General features: G+C 34.7%; 2 protein-coding genes across 2 annotated transcripts; both read right to left on the bottom strand.

Moving 5' to 3' along the window:
* Positions 1-256: 256 nt before the first annotated feature.
* On the bottom strand, positions 257-1,192 carry LOC119838846 (integumentary mucin A.1-like). The gene has a single exon (XM_038364986.1). The coding sequence runs from the start codon at positions 1,126-1,128 to the stop codon at positions 289-291; it is 840 nt and encodes a 279-aa protein (XP_038220914.1). The 5' UTR covers positions 1,129-1,192; the 3' UTR covers positions 257-288.
* A 6,965-nt stretch (positions 1,193-8,157) lies between these two features.
* LOC119838804 (alpha-crystallin A chain-like) lies at positions 8,158-8,938 on the bottom strand. The gene has a single exon (XM_038364922.1). It carries the CDS (start codon positions 8,884-8,886, stop codon positions 8,218-8,220), a length of 669 nt encoding a protein of 222 aa, XP_038220850.1. The 5' UTR covers positions 8,887-8,938; the 3' UTR covers positions 8,158-8,217.
* Between the last annotated feature and the right edge of the window lie 3,959 nt (positions 8,939-12,897).

Consider the following 12,897-nt stretch of genomic DNA (forward strand, 5'->3'; position numbering starts at 1 on the left):
AAAGCATCTTGTCCCTAAAGTTTTGAAATAATTTAAATAAACTGTGAAATATTAAACCTTAGGACACATAAAAGGTTTTGTATGTTTGTCAATGATAACGAAGGAAAATACCGCAGCTTCCGTATCGGTCAAGTGACGTAGCGAATGCCATTGTCTGGTTCTATTCAACCAACTCGATCCCAATATATATTCATACCGCGTTTCTGCCATTACGCGTGAACGCTAAACGCATGCCAACCAAGCAAAACACTGCAGATAAAATTATTTATTTATTACTCTAACATAAAATTAATACGTTACATTAATCGGTTCCAAATCACTGATTTCGTTCGGTTCGTAAGGGGTAGTGTTGAGGGTGACGACTTCAATGTAGGGGGTCGTAGTTTCAACCTCTTCAACTTTTGTCGTTTCTTTTTCTTCTACTTCTGGAACATTAGTGGTAGATTCTACGATACTAGTGGTAGGTTGCTCTGACGACTCCTCCTGAGGTGGTGCAGTCGTCTCAGCCTGTGTAGTCGTCTCAGGGACGTCAGCTTCTGTAGGCGGAACAGTGGTGACTTCGGGAACTTTTTCTTCAGGAGCAGCAGGGACCACGTTTACGCTCTCGACTGGTTTCACAAATGGTTCTTCAAGTACTACTATAGGAACTGCTCTGTCTTCATAGACTCCTTCCTTGCCCTCATTGGGTGTAGTAACAACTAAAATACCGTCACTGTACAACTTCGCAAATACATCATTTGTATTAACATTGCTTGGCAAAGTAGCTGTATATAAAAATTCACTAGCTAAATCACGATCGCCATCGACAGTTTTCCGGTTTCCTTGTAGATATATGTACTTGCCTTTAATTTTCACGCTCAGATCTTCAAGTTTATAATTCTTGACTTTGACGATGATATTTGTGTAATCCTTGCCAGCTTCTATTTCAGGTCCAATATCAGAGAAGTTGGGGAACATTTCAATTATGGGTTTGAAAATACTGAATAAGGGAAAGGACGAATAAATTGAACTCTTTTCCACATTCTGATCTACAAGTGCTGTGATTGAGCCATGTACTGGTTTGTCAGCGGGAAAAGCGATGGCTATTGAAAATAGCGATAACAAAACAATTGATCGCGCCGGGAGCATTTTGAAACAAACGTGCACTTGTGTAAATTATTTAAAAAAACTGGCTGTCGCGAGCTCGTCGGAGGTTATATACAAGGAGGGGTATTGCGAGACGATCGAAAACCGGCCCCCATTACGGTTGATTTTTGATACAGATGCTGTAAGGTGATTTTTTTAACCTTCAACGATTTGAGTACTGTTTTGGTGTATTGAACTTTTGATTCCTCTGAAGTACTTATTATTGTGTTATCGGTGAAATAACTTTTAATAAATGGCTTGGAACCGTTATTTAGGAATTGCGCGGTAATATTGCTTTTAATGCATACATGATTAAGATCGATACGTGTTACGCCCCAGCATTACTGTTATTATTGCATGTATATTTTTTGTGTAAGTGTATATTTACTCTGTCAGTTTAGCATTAAAGGATTTCTTACCTAAGACTTGATTAGGAATGTGTCACAATTCGTAGCTTTAGTTTTTAGCGATAATTTGGAGGTTTGCAATGTCACCTTGTTAATGGAATGAGTGGCCCGAATGGTCATGACCCTTTGTTTACAACACGTGTTTATTTTTAGTGATTTTATTCGTATACAAAAGTTAAATGACGAAGTTTTTATGTTAATTTATGCGAAATATTTTATTGGGTATCAGATTTGATAAAAACATAATCAATGGTAAGTGTGATTCTAATAATTTACTCCAGTATTAGTTTGAGTTGTATGTGGGAGACGAAGATGCTCCGACACAAATTGGTCCAGCTCGCTCCGGGGAAATACCACACACCCACAAAAACCGGCGTGAAATAGCATGTGTTTAGTACGGTGAGTGGTGGAGACGGAGCCCCGTTTTCATTTCCTGACCCTTCCCAGTCTATTCCTTCTTTCCAGTCATCAATCCTTTCCTTATCCTTTATCCACCGCCCATGAACATTCGAAAAGGCTTTGATAATGTTCATGGACGGTGGTGATCGCTTACCATCAGGCGAACCACCAGCTCAGCTGCCCGCTTTGTCATAAAAAAGTAAACGCTAGTGATGTAAATTTTAATTTCTAAATAAAATTTCCACGTTCTTACCTCGATCTCTAATAACCTCGATTGCAGCTGGCTTACCCACAGATCCACCACTACACATATCATATAATGCAGTTATTACGAAGCCTTTAAAATTACTTCAGTTTTTAACTTATAAGCAAAATTTATAGGACAATGCCTCAGTTCTGGTTCGTAACAAAATGATTACAATCGATCTAATTGAATAAGCGGCTTATGATTACACTAATGTTTCCTCTCATTTTACAATTTTTCATGACCCACTTATATTTTGTTATGCAAACGTAACGTACGATCCATTTGTACTAATAGTTTCTCTGATTGGCTTATGAAGGTTACCTCAATGAATTCTAAAACTGTGTTCAAAGTATGCTCTTTTTATGGTTGTCTTATGTCTGATTTTATGCAAATAGTTAAAGAATTGTTTATATCTATAGGATAAAAACGCGGAAATTTTTGTTCTTATGTAATCCTTTAAAAGGTTTAAATTATTTAATTAGCTATGTTTATTTTGTGTGTCAATAGTCGGTCTTTTATACATTTGTTGCTAACACAATTTTAGGTTGTGATATGAGCATAGGATAGGAAATTGCTTATTAATACTGTAGTTAAATAAACCTCCATATTCACTCACTTTAAGAATAATATCCATTGTTATAACCACCTTCAATAAATTTTAACGTACGGTAATATACGCGTGACGCTGTGACTGAAGTATAAAACATCAGTTGAGTTGAATCATATTTTTATTTTATTTGAAAATATCCTCATGAAATAGAACAATAAAAACTTTGGCTGTTTTCAAAGTTGACGCCGTGCAGAAAATCAACAGAAAGTTTTGAATAACTTTGCTCTATATAACATAAGCGGACAGTAACGTTATGTTCGAATGCTTTAAATTTAAATGCTGCTATATTTTCCAAATAGTCACGTAGTTCTGGCACGTGACTTTCTGCCATCATCTCGACTTCTTGTCCGTGTTATCTTTAGTTTTTCACTAATTGAAGGTCTGAAACAACATCGGCTCTTAGCCTCACAATCATAGAGTTGAGTTTCCGTAGTTTGTTTTAAATCAAAAACTACAACTTTGAAATACATTGAAATGCGTGGTGTATTAATGTTGTTTCAATGTTAAATATACAAATAAGAGATATGTTTATGTATTGGGTGATTTATTTTTTGTTAACATTATTATCAACATTTTATATTAACAACTTTCTTTACAAGTGTGTTTAATATGGTAATTTAATTGAAGGTTATTTCATAATCATAATGTGACATTAATATGGCCAAGCTGCGACAAATGCGACAATTTAACTCCAAGCACTATGCACGATATCACGTTAAAGTGGCCTTGATTACAAATTCATGCAATCCCATAATCTGAGACTTATCAACAGCATGTGTGATGACCATCATACACAGCGTTCATGAGTTTGTGATTTGAGTTTTCTGGTTTCAAGTGTAAATAGCTAATTTTGAAGGCTTCACAATATTGGTAGTAATATTTCTAATTGCTTTAGTGGAAATATAGATAACTAAAGCGATGTAATTAATTAATTAAAGTAGGTATTAATAGAAGTACAGTAATTTATTATTTAACTATTCAATTAATTCTTCGTTTCTAAGCACACACACACACGCATTGAATTATATAAGTATAAATTTTTCTTACTTGTTTTTACCTTTCCTACTATTAGTGCTATCCGTGATGGTGGTTAGTGATCTGTACTACAGGTCTTTTTACGACCTATTTCAGACACTAGTCCTTCACAACGTTAAAACTACTCAGTAGTTTAATGGTTGTGAAGGCCTATAAAGAATTTTTTTATTATTTTATTTTATTATTAAACACAAATCCTAAGACTTCCAGAGAAATTCATAGACGGACCATCAAAGAACCTGTCGAGTATTGATATTAAATAATTATCATATTAAAGCCTTCAATTTATAAACAACCATGCAAAATTAATACATAATTTATGACAATTTGTTAATATCTTACAGTTTATTGCGCTAATGTTAACTGCAGTTCTTTTGTCTCTTTTTAACCATATAGTTTTTTATATACAAAACCTTATAGTTATATATCGTCTATTCTGATTTGTATACAATATATACAAATTCAGTTATAGACAGGTAGTTATAGTCTGTATTAAAACGAAGGCTTTTTATAGTAAAATCATGGACTCGAGCTGTTACAATATAATGTTTGGATTGGGAATATCTTTCTTCTAACGCAAAAATTGGTTATCAATTTAGTTGTTAGCTGTCTTGGCAATCGCTATCGGATATTTACGATCGGATATTATACCCACCGAATGTCACTGTATGATTTGTAAACAATGTAAGTTTTTTTTATGTGGGAATCCAGCACGCTTCAGCACGAATTGGGCCAGCTCGCACCGAGAAAGTACATCTGCCGATAAATAATGCTTTAAATTCCATACTTAATACATATGTCACATACAATATTTCGATATTTGCAATCTCGCGAGTCACATTATTATCGACTGTTACATCTTACGGCGTCACAAAAATATCTAAAACTTGCTGCAGCCGTGAAGAAATTTGATGATAATACTGAATACTGTGACATGAGAATTCTATGTAAACAATCGAGATAGTTTTCACTTTAAACCAATACAAAATCATAATAGTTTTTATGCGATCGCTATTGCGTGAGCGTAATAGGGACATGAGGAAGCCGCAATTATGGCCGACATTATGTGTTTAGCGATGACAGCTGTTTCACCTGTGTTGTATTACATCGTGTTTATTTATAACCGACTGCAAAAAAGATGATTCTCAATTCGACTTTGCTTCTTTTTTGTTACCTAAGAAATTTCAACTAACCGATTTTGATGATTGCAGGCGTTTATTTATAATTATAGGACTATAATTGGACGTTTAATACATGCACTTTATTTTAATTATGCTTATTAATGTATATTTCAAAACACTGTGGTTTTAAAACATTTATTTCTAATGTGAAAATCGAGCACGCTTCGGCACGAATTGGGCCAGTTCGCACCGGGGAAGTACCACACCCCCATAGAAGAGCGGCGTGTAACAGTGGCATGGCACTGTGCTTCGTACGGTAAGTGGGGGAGCCGGAGTCCCGTTTTCTATTCCTCACCATCCCAGGCCTTCTTTCCAGTCGTCAGTCCTTTCCTTTTCCGTTACCCCTTAAAAGTGGGCAGCGCATTCGCAAAGGCACTACCAGTGCAAATGTTCACGGTAGGTGGTGATCGTTTACCATCAGGCGAACAACCAGCTCTATTGCCCGCTATGACATAAAAATACACCATGCCTCTCACAAATAAAAAAAAAATTACAAACCTTTTAAAGTTTTTTGGTTTTACTTACTTTTTAGGCTTTACTTTAAATTTTAGTATATTTCTATGTCACTGATTAATTTTCTTCACTATTTCTCTCACGCCCTGCAAAACCGAGATTTCGTTTATCTCCTCCGTGCATCGAACCCGACACATCTAACTAGTTATACGAAGGACGTGGTCAGACTACTGCAAATCTTAATATAAAATATGTTGCTCAAAATGCGTAACATATATTTCATCTTTATAATTAAAGGAGTCTAAAATATGAAAAGAAATATATAAAATTTAATATAAACATATCAAATTTTATATATTTCTTTGTAATATAATACTTTTATAATTACTTCACCGTATTGTCACCAATTCTCGATAAGTATACAAAGTTTGGAGTAAATCAATGCCGTTAAACTAGAACAAAATCGAGTGTAAAGGAGCCAGTTACAAACAAAACATACAGTGAAGCTTATAAAAGGGTGTTAGAAAAATACACATCACTATAAAATTTGCAATAATAAAACTCACACAACGTACTGTAAACACTTCAGAAAATTGAGTCATCGTAATGAAGCTACATCCATATACTTATCACTATATGTCATTATGATAATTTCTTAATATGGTACTCAAGTTTTAGTATCTATTTAGTTTATAATCTCGATTAATATTTTCTGTACTCTAATTTCTCATAAACTTCATGTTATTTGGCAAAGCTAACATCGCGATTTTAGCTTATTCGTTTCGTCTATATAACAGACTTTTAAAGATTACATTGCGACACATGTAATAGACCATAAGTCTCGAATAACATAGCCGAGGTGCAAACACGAATGCTACATAAACTTAACGAAAATATGCCTAAACGTCGACTATAATCTTATCTATATTGACAACATAGAACGCACGTTTCCCCACACGAGTTTATCATTGTTTAAAATAGAAAGTCCTGTAAATGTGCCTCCGTACCGCACACAAAGGTGTGACATAAAAACCGTTGTTAGTAAACATAACTGAACAGTGCGTGTTGATTCTCCAATTGTGTATTATAAGTATACGGAAAACCTTATCCACATGCCTACCAGCGACACTTTTTCTTGAAATTTTAGTATAATATCTATATAATATATAAGAGTATATAATATATAATATATATATTATATATAATATATAAGAGTCCTATCCTATCTTACTAATATTGTAAAAGCGAAATTTTGTGATCATGGATGTATATGTTTGTTACTCTTTCACGCAAAAACTACTGAACCGATTGCAATGAAATTTGTACATAAATAGCTGGACAACTGGAATAACACATAGGCTTTTTATCCCGATATTCCTACGGGATACAAACTTAGACTTAGATAATGTTACAAATGAGAATCGCAAACGTAGGTCAATTTGCCATTAGGATCTTGAATGGATAATGAAGAAAGGCAAACAAATTTTATGTTTCATTTATAAGCTTAGTAATTTATTCAGGCATACATATTTCACAGCAATTATTGTACAAAATGAAGGAAATTATTGCTGTAGTTATTTAAAAAATAAATATGTGTAGTTAAAAAAAGCGCTTTAGAGACAAAATCAATTAAAACTCTCAATTGCTCTTACCCAGAGTATGCATAAGGAAACCTTTTTTAAATCCTAGCGATCCTAAACAGGATAATATAATAAGCTCATTAGTTATATGAGTGTCATCGATCATGAATAACTATACAAAGTTTGAATGTAAATGTGAATGTAAAACTAAAAAAAGTTTGTGATGTCTGTCCATCAAAATCGATAGCAGTTGATTACAAACGTACAGGTGAAGCTAATGAAACCATGTAAAATATATATCGAATTACGTTTATCTTGCATTTACTGACTTATAAAAAAATATATAAATTTTGGAGAAATCGCTCAAAATAGGAATAATTGAGCTAATGCTTTAAATCAGTTCAAAAACATATCAAACATAGTAAAATGGTTCTGTAAAATGATTAATGAATCCTAGAAATATTGTAAAACATTACGAAGCTGAAAAGAAGTTTGTTATTAATAATTTAAAAGGTTTAATATTTCTAAAAAGCATTTTTTGACACGTTTCTTCCCTCATTTAAATAAAAATAACCGTATGATTCTATTTTTGCATAAAATCTTAATAACTAAGTCACGCGCGTAAATTCTTTCATGCCATTGATTGTAATTAGAACATTTACTTTCGTAATAATATTGCTATGAATTTCAGCAATTCTCTAAAGTTACATTATCTACCAAATAACATTTTTTTTATTTCGATTTTAAATGGATAATAGAAGAAAAACAAACAAGATTCATATTTGTAGGAGTTATAAGTTCGGTAATTTATTAAAGCAAACATATTTCACAGTCAAAGCAAATAATAGACTTAAATTGAATGACAATATTGTTTGACTGAACAAATTCTAACGTGACCATATACCTAAAAATAACTTATTTAAACGATGTACGTTTATAAATTATCAAATAGATTATCGCAAGCCATTGCCATACTAATATCACACGAAAATTCTCGAAGTTTCTAATTCAGCACACATAGAAAACAATAACAAAAGAATTCAGTGATAACACTGGCCGACCACGTCCGTAATTACGTCATGCGCATACTGCGCCACACAGTAACAAATGAAACACTACATATACAAAAAGGATTTATTAAAATACTGATTTATAAATACATACTTATTCTAAATATCACTTAAGGTTGGACTTCGTTCGCTGCGCTGTTCTCTGCTTCGTTTGTCAGGGTTGGGCTCGTGGTCGGTTCCCGGTCTGCGACGGTCGTGGGCTCCTTCTTATCTTCAACGGGCCCGACTGTGGCTACTTCCTTCTCCTTGTTGTACGCCACACCAGCTTCGGTGATGGGCACGACGCGCTTCTCAACCTTCTCCTCAGATTGACCATTCAATGGCACCGAAATTTCGAGGACGTCATCCGTGTAGATCTTAGCAGTCACATCAGAAGCGCTAGCGTTTGCCGGCAGGGTGTAAGTGTAGAAGAACTGGCTGGCGATCAAGTCGTGGTCATCCTTCTTCGCTTCGTGCGACCCTTGGATGAAGATGAAGTCTCCCTTCACTTCCACCTTCAAATCGTCCTGTTTATAGTTGTTCACGTTGACGATCACTCTGAAATTCTTGTCATCGACTTCGATTTTGGGGCCGAAATCAGCGATCGAGGGGAACAGGTTCCAGATCGGCGAGAAGAAGTTCATGAAGGGAAATTTCGGGAAGGTGAACCATGGCGCCTCGTCGTCGAACTCCTCCGGGATTGGGACGCTTACCGGGTGCGTGGGTTTATCGCCCGCCGGGAGAGCAGCGGCGATAGCGAAAAGGGCAAACAACGCGAACAACCGCGGTGATAGCATCATTGACGTGTGTCGCTCACGGGTGGGTTAAAAAAACTGCCGGCGCCGTGGGAGGTGTAGGCTTTATAAAAGTGGTGGGGGGTACAGAGGCGAGCGCATCGTTGCACCGGCGATGACGCACCTAGAGTTAGTTACATTACAGATGCGACACGCATAGACAGCCGCGATCCGGTTGGGCGTTCGGGGAAAACATAAAGACGAAAGCATTTTTATAGGGTAACATTATTGAGAGTTGAGTGTAAGGGTATATCGTCGGTTTTTGCTCGCGTTCTATTTTCAGACTGTAATCGTTTATAATTAAGCTATTTTAAATGAGTTCCGCTTAATTTATATAAATTAAATTACAAGTTGTAATACATTTTTAATAATTTTAAAACGAAATATTGTGCAATTTTACGAATGTTTCATTAGTTATAAATAAAACATTTTCTCGATGATCTTTACCAAATACTTAACATCATGAAATTAAATTAAAACAAGCTAAAATATCGTATCAAGTATATTTCATGACAAAAAAGGCCTTGATTTTTTATTAGATCTATCTTATAAACATATACAGAGTTTTATTAGAACTATCTTATAAAGTTTATTATATAAGAAACAATATATTTTATTACTATTGGGCTGATTTTATTAACTTATACATAAAATCAAATAATATAAGTCTGAAGAGTTTGTTTGTTTGAACGCACTACTCTCCGAAACTAATAGATCGATTTTAACAATTTTTTCACATTTGTATACGTACGTGATACCTTAGTGCTATAGACTGAATATTATGTACCACAAGCGACCTGGATAAATCACTGTTTTAATGAACTGATTAAATAGTCTTAATTGAAAATAATGTTTTAACTGAAATTGTGTGAATTTTTTATTTTCAATAAGAAGGAATAAAATTTAGGAATAGATACATTAAGTCTTTATCCTGAAAAAACAATCAAAATTTAATGTCGTGATCAATGGAAAAAAATTAAATGTATTTATAATTTTAGAAATATGACTAAATTATAATTAATAAGGTATAAAATTATTATTATATATGTATTAAAAACAATTTTCATTTTCATTTATCCCTATCCATAAATCATCCAAAAACTAATCGCAACAGTAATTTAACAAATGGTGTAACCAATTAAGAAAGACATTTTAAAATTTCCATCGCATTTTCATTAAGGCTTGACTCATAAAACGTTATTGTGTTGCTAATTAGAGATCCATATTCGGAGTTATGACAAAGCATAAGCTAATGCCTTAAAAAAAACGCTATCAAGTAAAGTTGTCGAAAAAACCCTACTAATATTATAAATGCGGAAGTTTGTAACGATGTGTGTGTGTTTGATGCTCTTTCACGCAAAAACTACTGAACCGATTGCAATTAAATTTGGTACCTAGATAGCTGGGCAAGTGGAATAACATATAGGCAACTTTTTATCCCGATATTCTTACGGGATACGGACTTACGTGGGTGAAACCGCGGGGCGCAGCTAGTATATCTATAATTTACGCTTAATTAGCACACTAGCTGTAACGCGCTCCGCCCCGGCTTCGCCCGTGGTACACGTATATAACGCTCAGTGAAGATGTACCTTTCAAATCGCGAAACAAATATGAATCGGTCCAGATGTTTTAGTGTTTACATCACAAACATACATACGAAACACATATCTTTCCTGTACATAATTCGTTTAGAAATGTATTTATTATATCATAGATAACATCTGCCATAGATAAAGAGATGATGGCATCAGAGCTCGTTTTCATCATACGAATGACCAAAACTCATAGATTTCCATTTTTCCCACAATTTTTTCACAACCTCTAAAGGCAGAAAGTCATCGCACCGCATCTGCGTACTTACAATAATAATCAATTACTTTGTGGCCTTGTGAAGCGCTTCTAGACTGATCGCTACTCATTTACTTGCCTACAACCGTGGATGTTCTACCAACGTGACTTGCCGACGCTTGACTCAGCTCATATTATCATGTTTTTCATATTTCGCTCGGCGTTTTCCCCTCTAATGGAGACTTATGGGTTACAATGTGTAAATCACGCATATTACGTCATGTTGTATTAATTTTTATGTAAATAATATGTATGGTGGAAATTTTAGGAAACTTAAATATTTGTCTTCATTGAAGCCCTTGACTAACTAATTTTAAGAACTATTATTTTTATTAAATAAGGTGCTTCTGACTATATATATTCTAGAACGGAAAGGAATCCTAACGGTTTTTTATTAAACTTTTATTTTATTTTATTTCATTTTATTTATTTATAAACAATCAACTTTATCATTCATGATACCATTCACGTGATCCGTTTCTGATCCGATCTGATCCGAACTGAGGTTACAGCCATATTTATATTGTTTTTCTATTTAAATGTTTCACATAGCCAGTTTCAACCTTTCTAGGAAATTGTTGTTAAAAAAAAACAAAAATTATGCCTAAAAATCACGCTCCGTAAGTGATTGGTTCCTGTTATTTTGTTTGTTAGTTTGTACGCGCTTGTAGTTTTTGTTATTTGCTTTTGTTGTTTGTGGACAGTGGTGGTTCAGTGGTGAGGACCTCGAGGCTCTAAAAGGAGGCCTATGTCCCTGTAGTGGAATGCTAACATTAAATATATACTTAATTAAATAGCAATTATTTTCATCATGAAGTTATCAAATCACCCATTCTTGACATAAAAAAGACAGCTGGACCGATTTCAAAGATTCTTTTACCATTAGAAAGCTGCAATTGCATTGAGTGACATAGGTTATATGTATCACGTGTGAAACCATCTATTATGATAATTTTTATTCTCTTAATTTAGTTAATGAGCTACAGCCTGGTGAAAGACAAACGGACAGAAAACTTAAGCAGTTTTTGGTAGAATAAAAATGTAAGTTCGTATCACCAACGATGTTAGGAAATTGAATGAATGAGTCACTTCAAATAAAGATCGTACTCGTCCCTTAAAGGCCGGCAACACACCCGCAACTCTCCAGGCTGCGTGGACGCTTATGGGCGGCGTCAATCACCGCTTACCGGTGACGCGCCTGCTCGTTTGCCCGCTATTATATAGAAAAAAAAATTGACCAAAGCGACTCGACGGAACACAGTGAGGTTTCTTTAGGTAGGCATCTGGCATAGCCCGAGCATCTCCATGGACCGTATGCAAGAAAAACAAAGAGATTTTTTTTTTATTTTATTTCTAATTCATGTTTTCGGCAACACTATCTACACATTTTGCAAATGGACCATTTCATTAACTTTTAAAATAGCATCTTCATTTTGTTTTTTTCCTCTATCATTTGCATAATCACCATCAATTATTTATATTCAAGCTGGAGCGCGAGACTTCGGGAATCCGGGAACATAAATGAAACCGGTCAAGTGCGAGTCGGCCGGCACTAATTATTACAAATAAGGTTAAGAGCATTACAAAAAATGTATCCATCCGATTTATGACCGTACCAACAGTTGCTTAGCCCTGATATTTTTGCTGGAACGAAGTTCCTTATCGCACGTTTTGGAAGGAAAAGTTCTCACGAAAAATTGTAACGACACTTTTTGCTAGAAAGCTATTGTAAGCTACAGCTTACACGCCGTACACGGCGTGCGCATGTTTCTCTGTCCTCTCTCTCTCTCTCTTATAGAAACGAAAGGAATTTCGTTCCATCCGGGTGACCCTTGACACCTCTCAACTTTTTCACTTTTTTTTACAGTGGCCACATACATCAGCTCTAAAAATTTCAGATGGCAACGACAGACAGACAGATGGAGAGTGAAGCCAATAATAGAGTTTGGCCCTTAGTATGCTGAACACTAAAAAAGTAGTATATATATACTTATAAAAGTAGTATATTACACTTTGATATACCTACTGTGGTAAAACTCACACATTTACACCACTTATCGTATTCAAAAACTGAGGGCAGTCACCGTGTTCTGTACACGTACCTACACAGATGCCTCAATCACAGTATATTTATCACACTAATATTTTAAATGTGAAAGTTTGTGT

Source organism: Zerene cesonia, unplaced genomic scaffold (assembly GCF_012273895.1).
Source record: "Zerene cesonia ecotype Mississippi unplaced genomic scaffold, Zerene_cesonia_1.1 Zces_u005, whole genome shotgun sequence".
In the NCBI taxonomy this organism is placed as follows: domain Eukaryota; kingdom Metazoa; phylum Arthropoda; class Insecta; order Lepidoptera; family Pieridae; genus Zerene; species Zerene cesonia.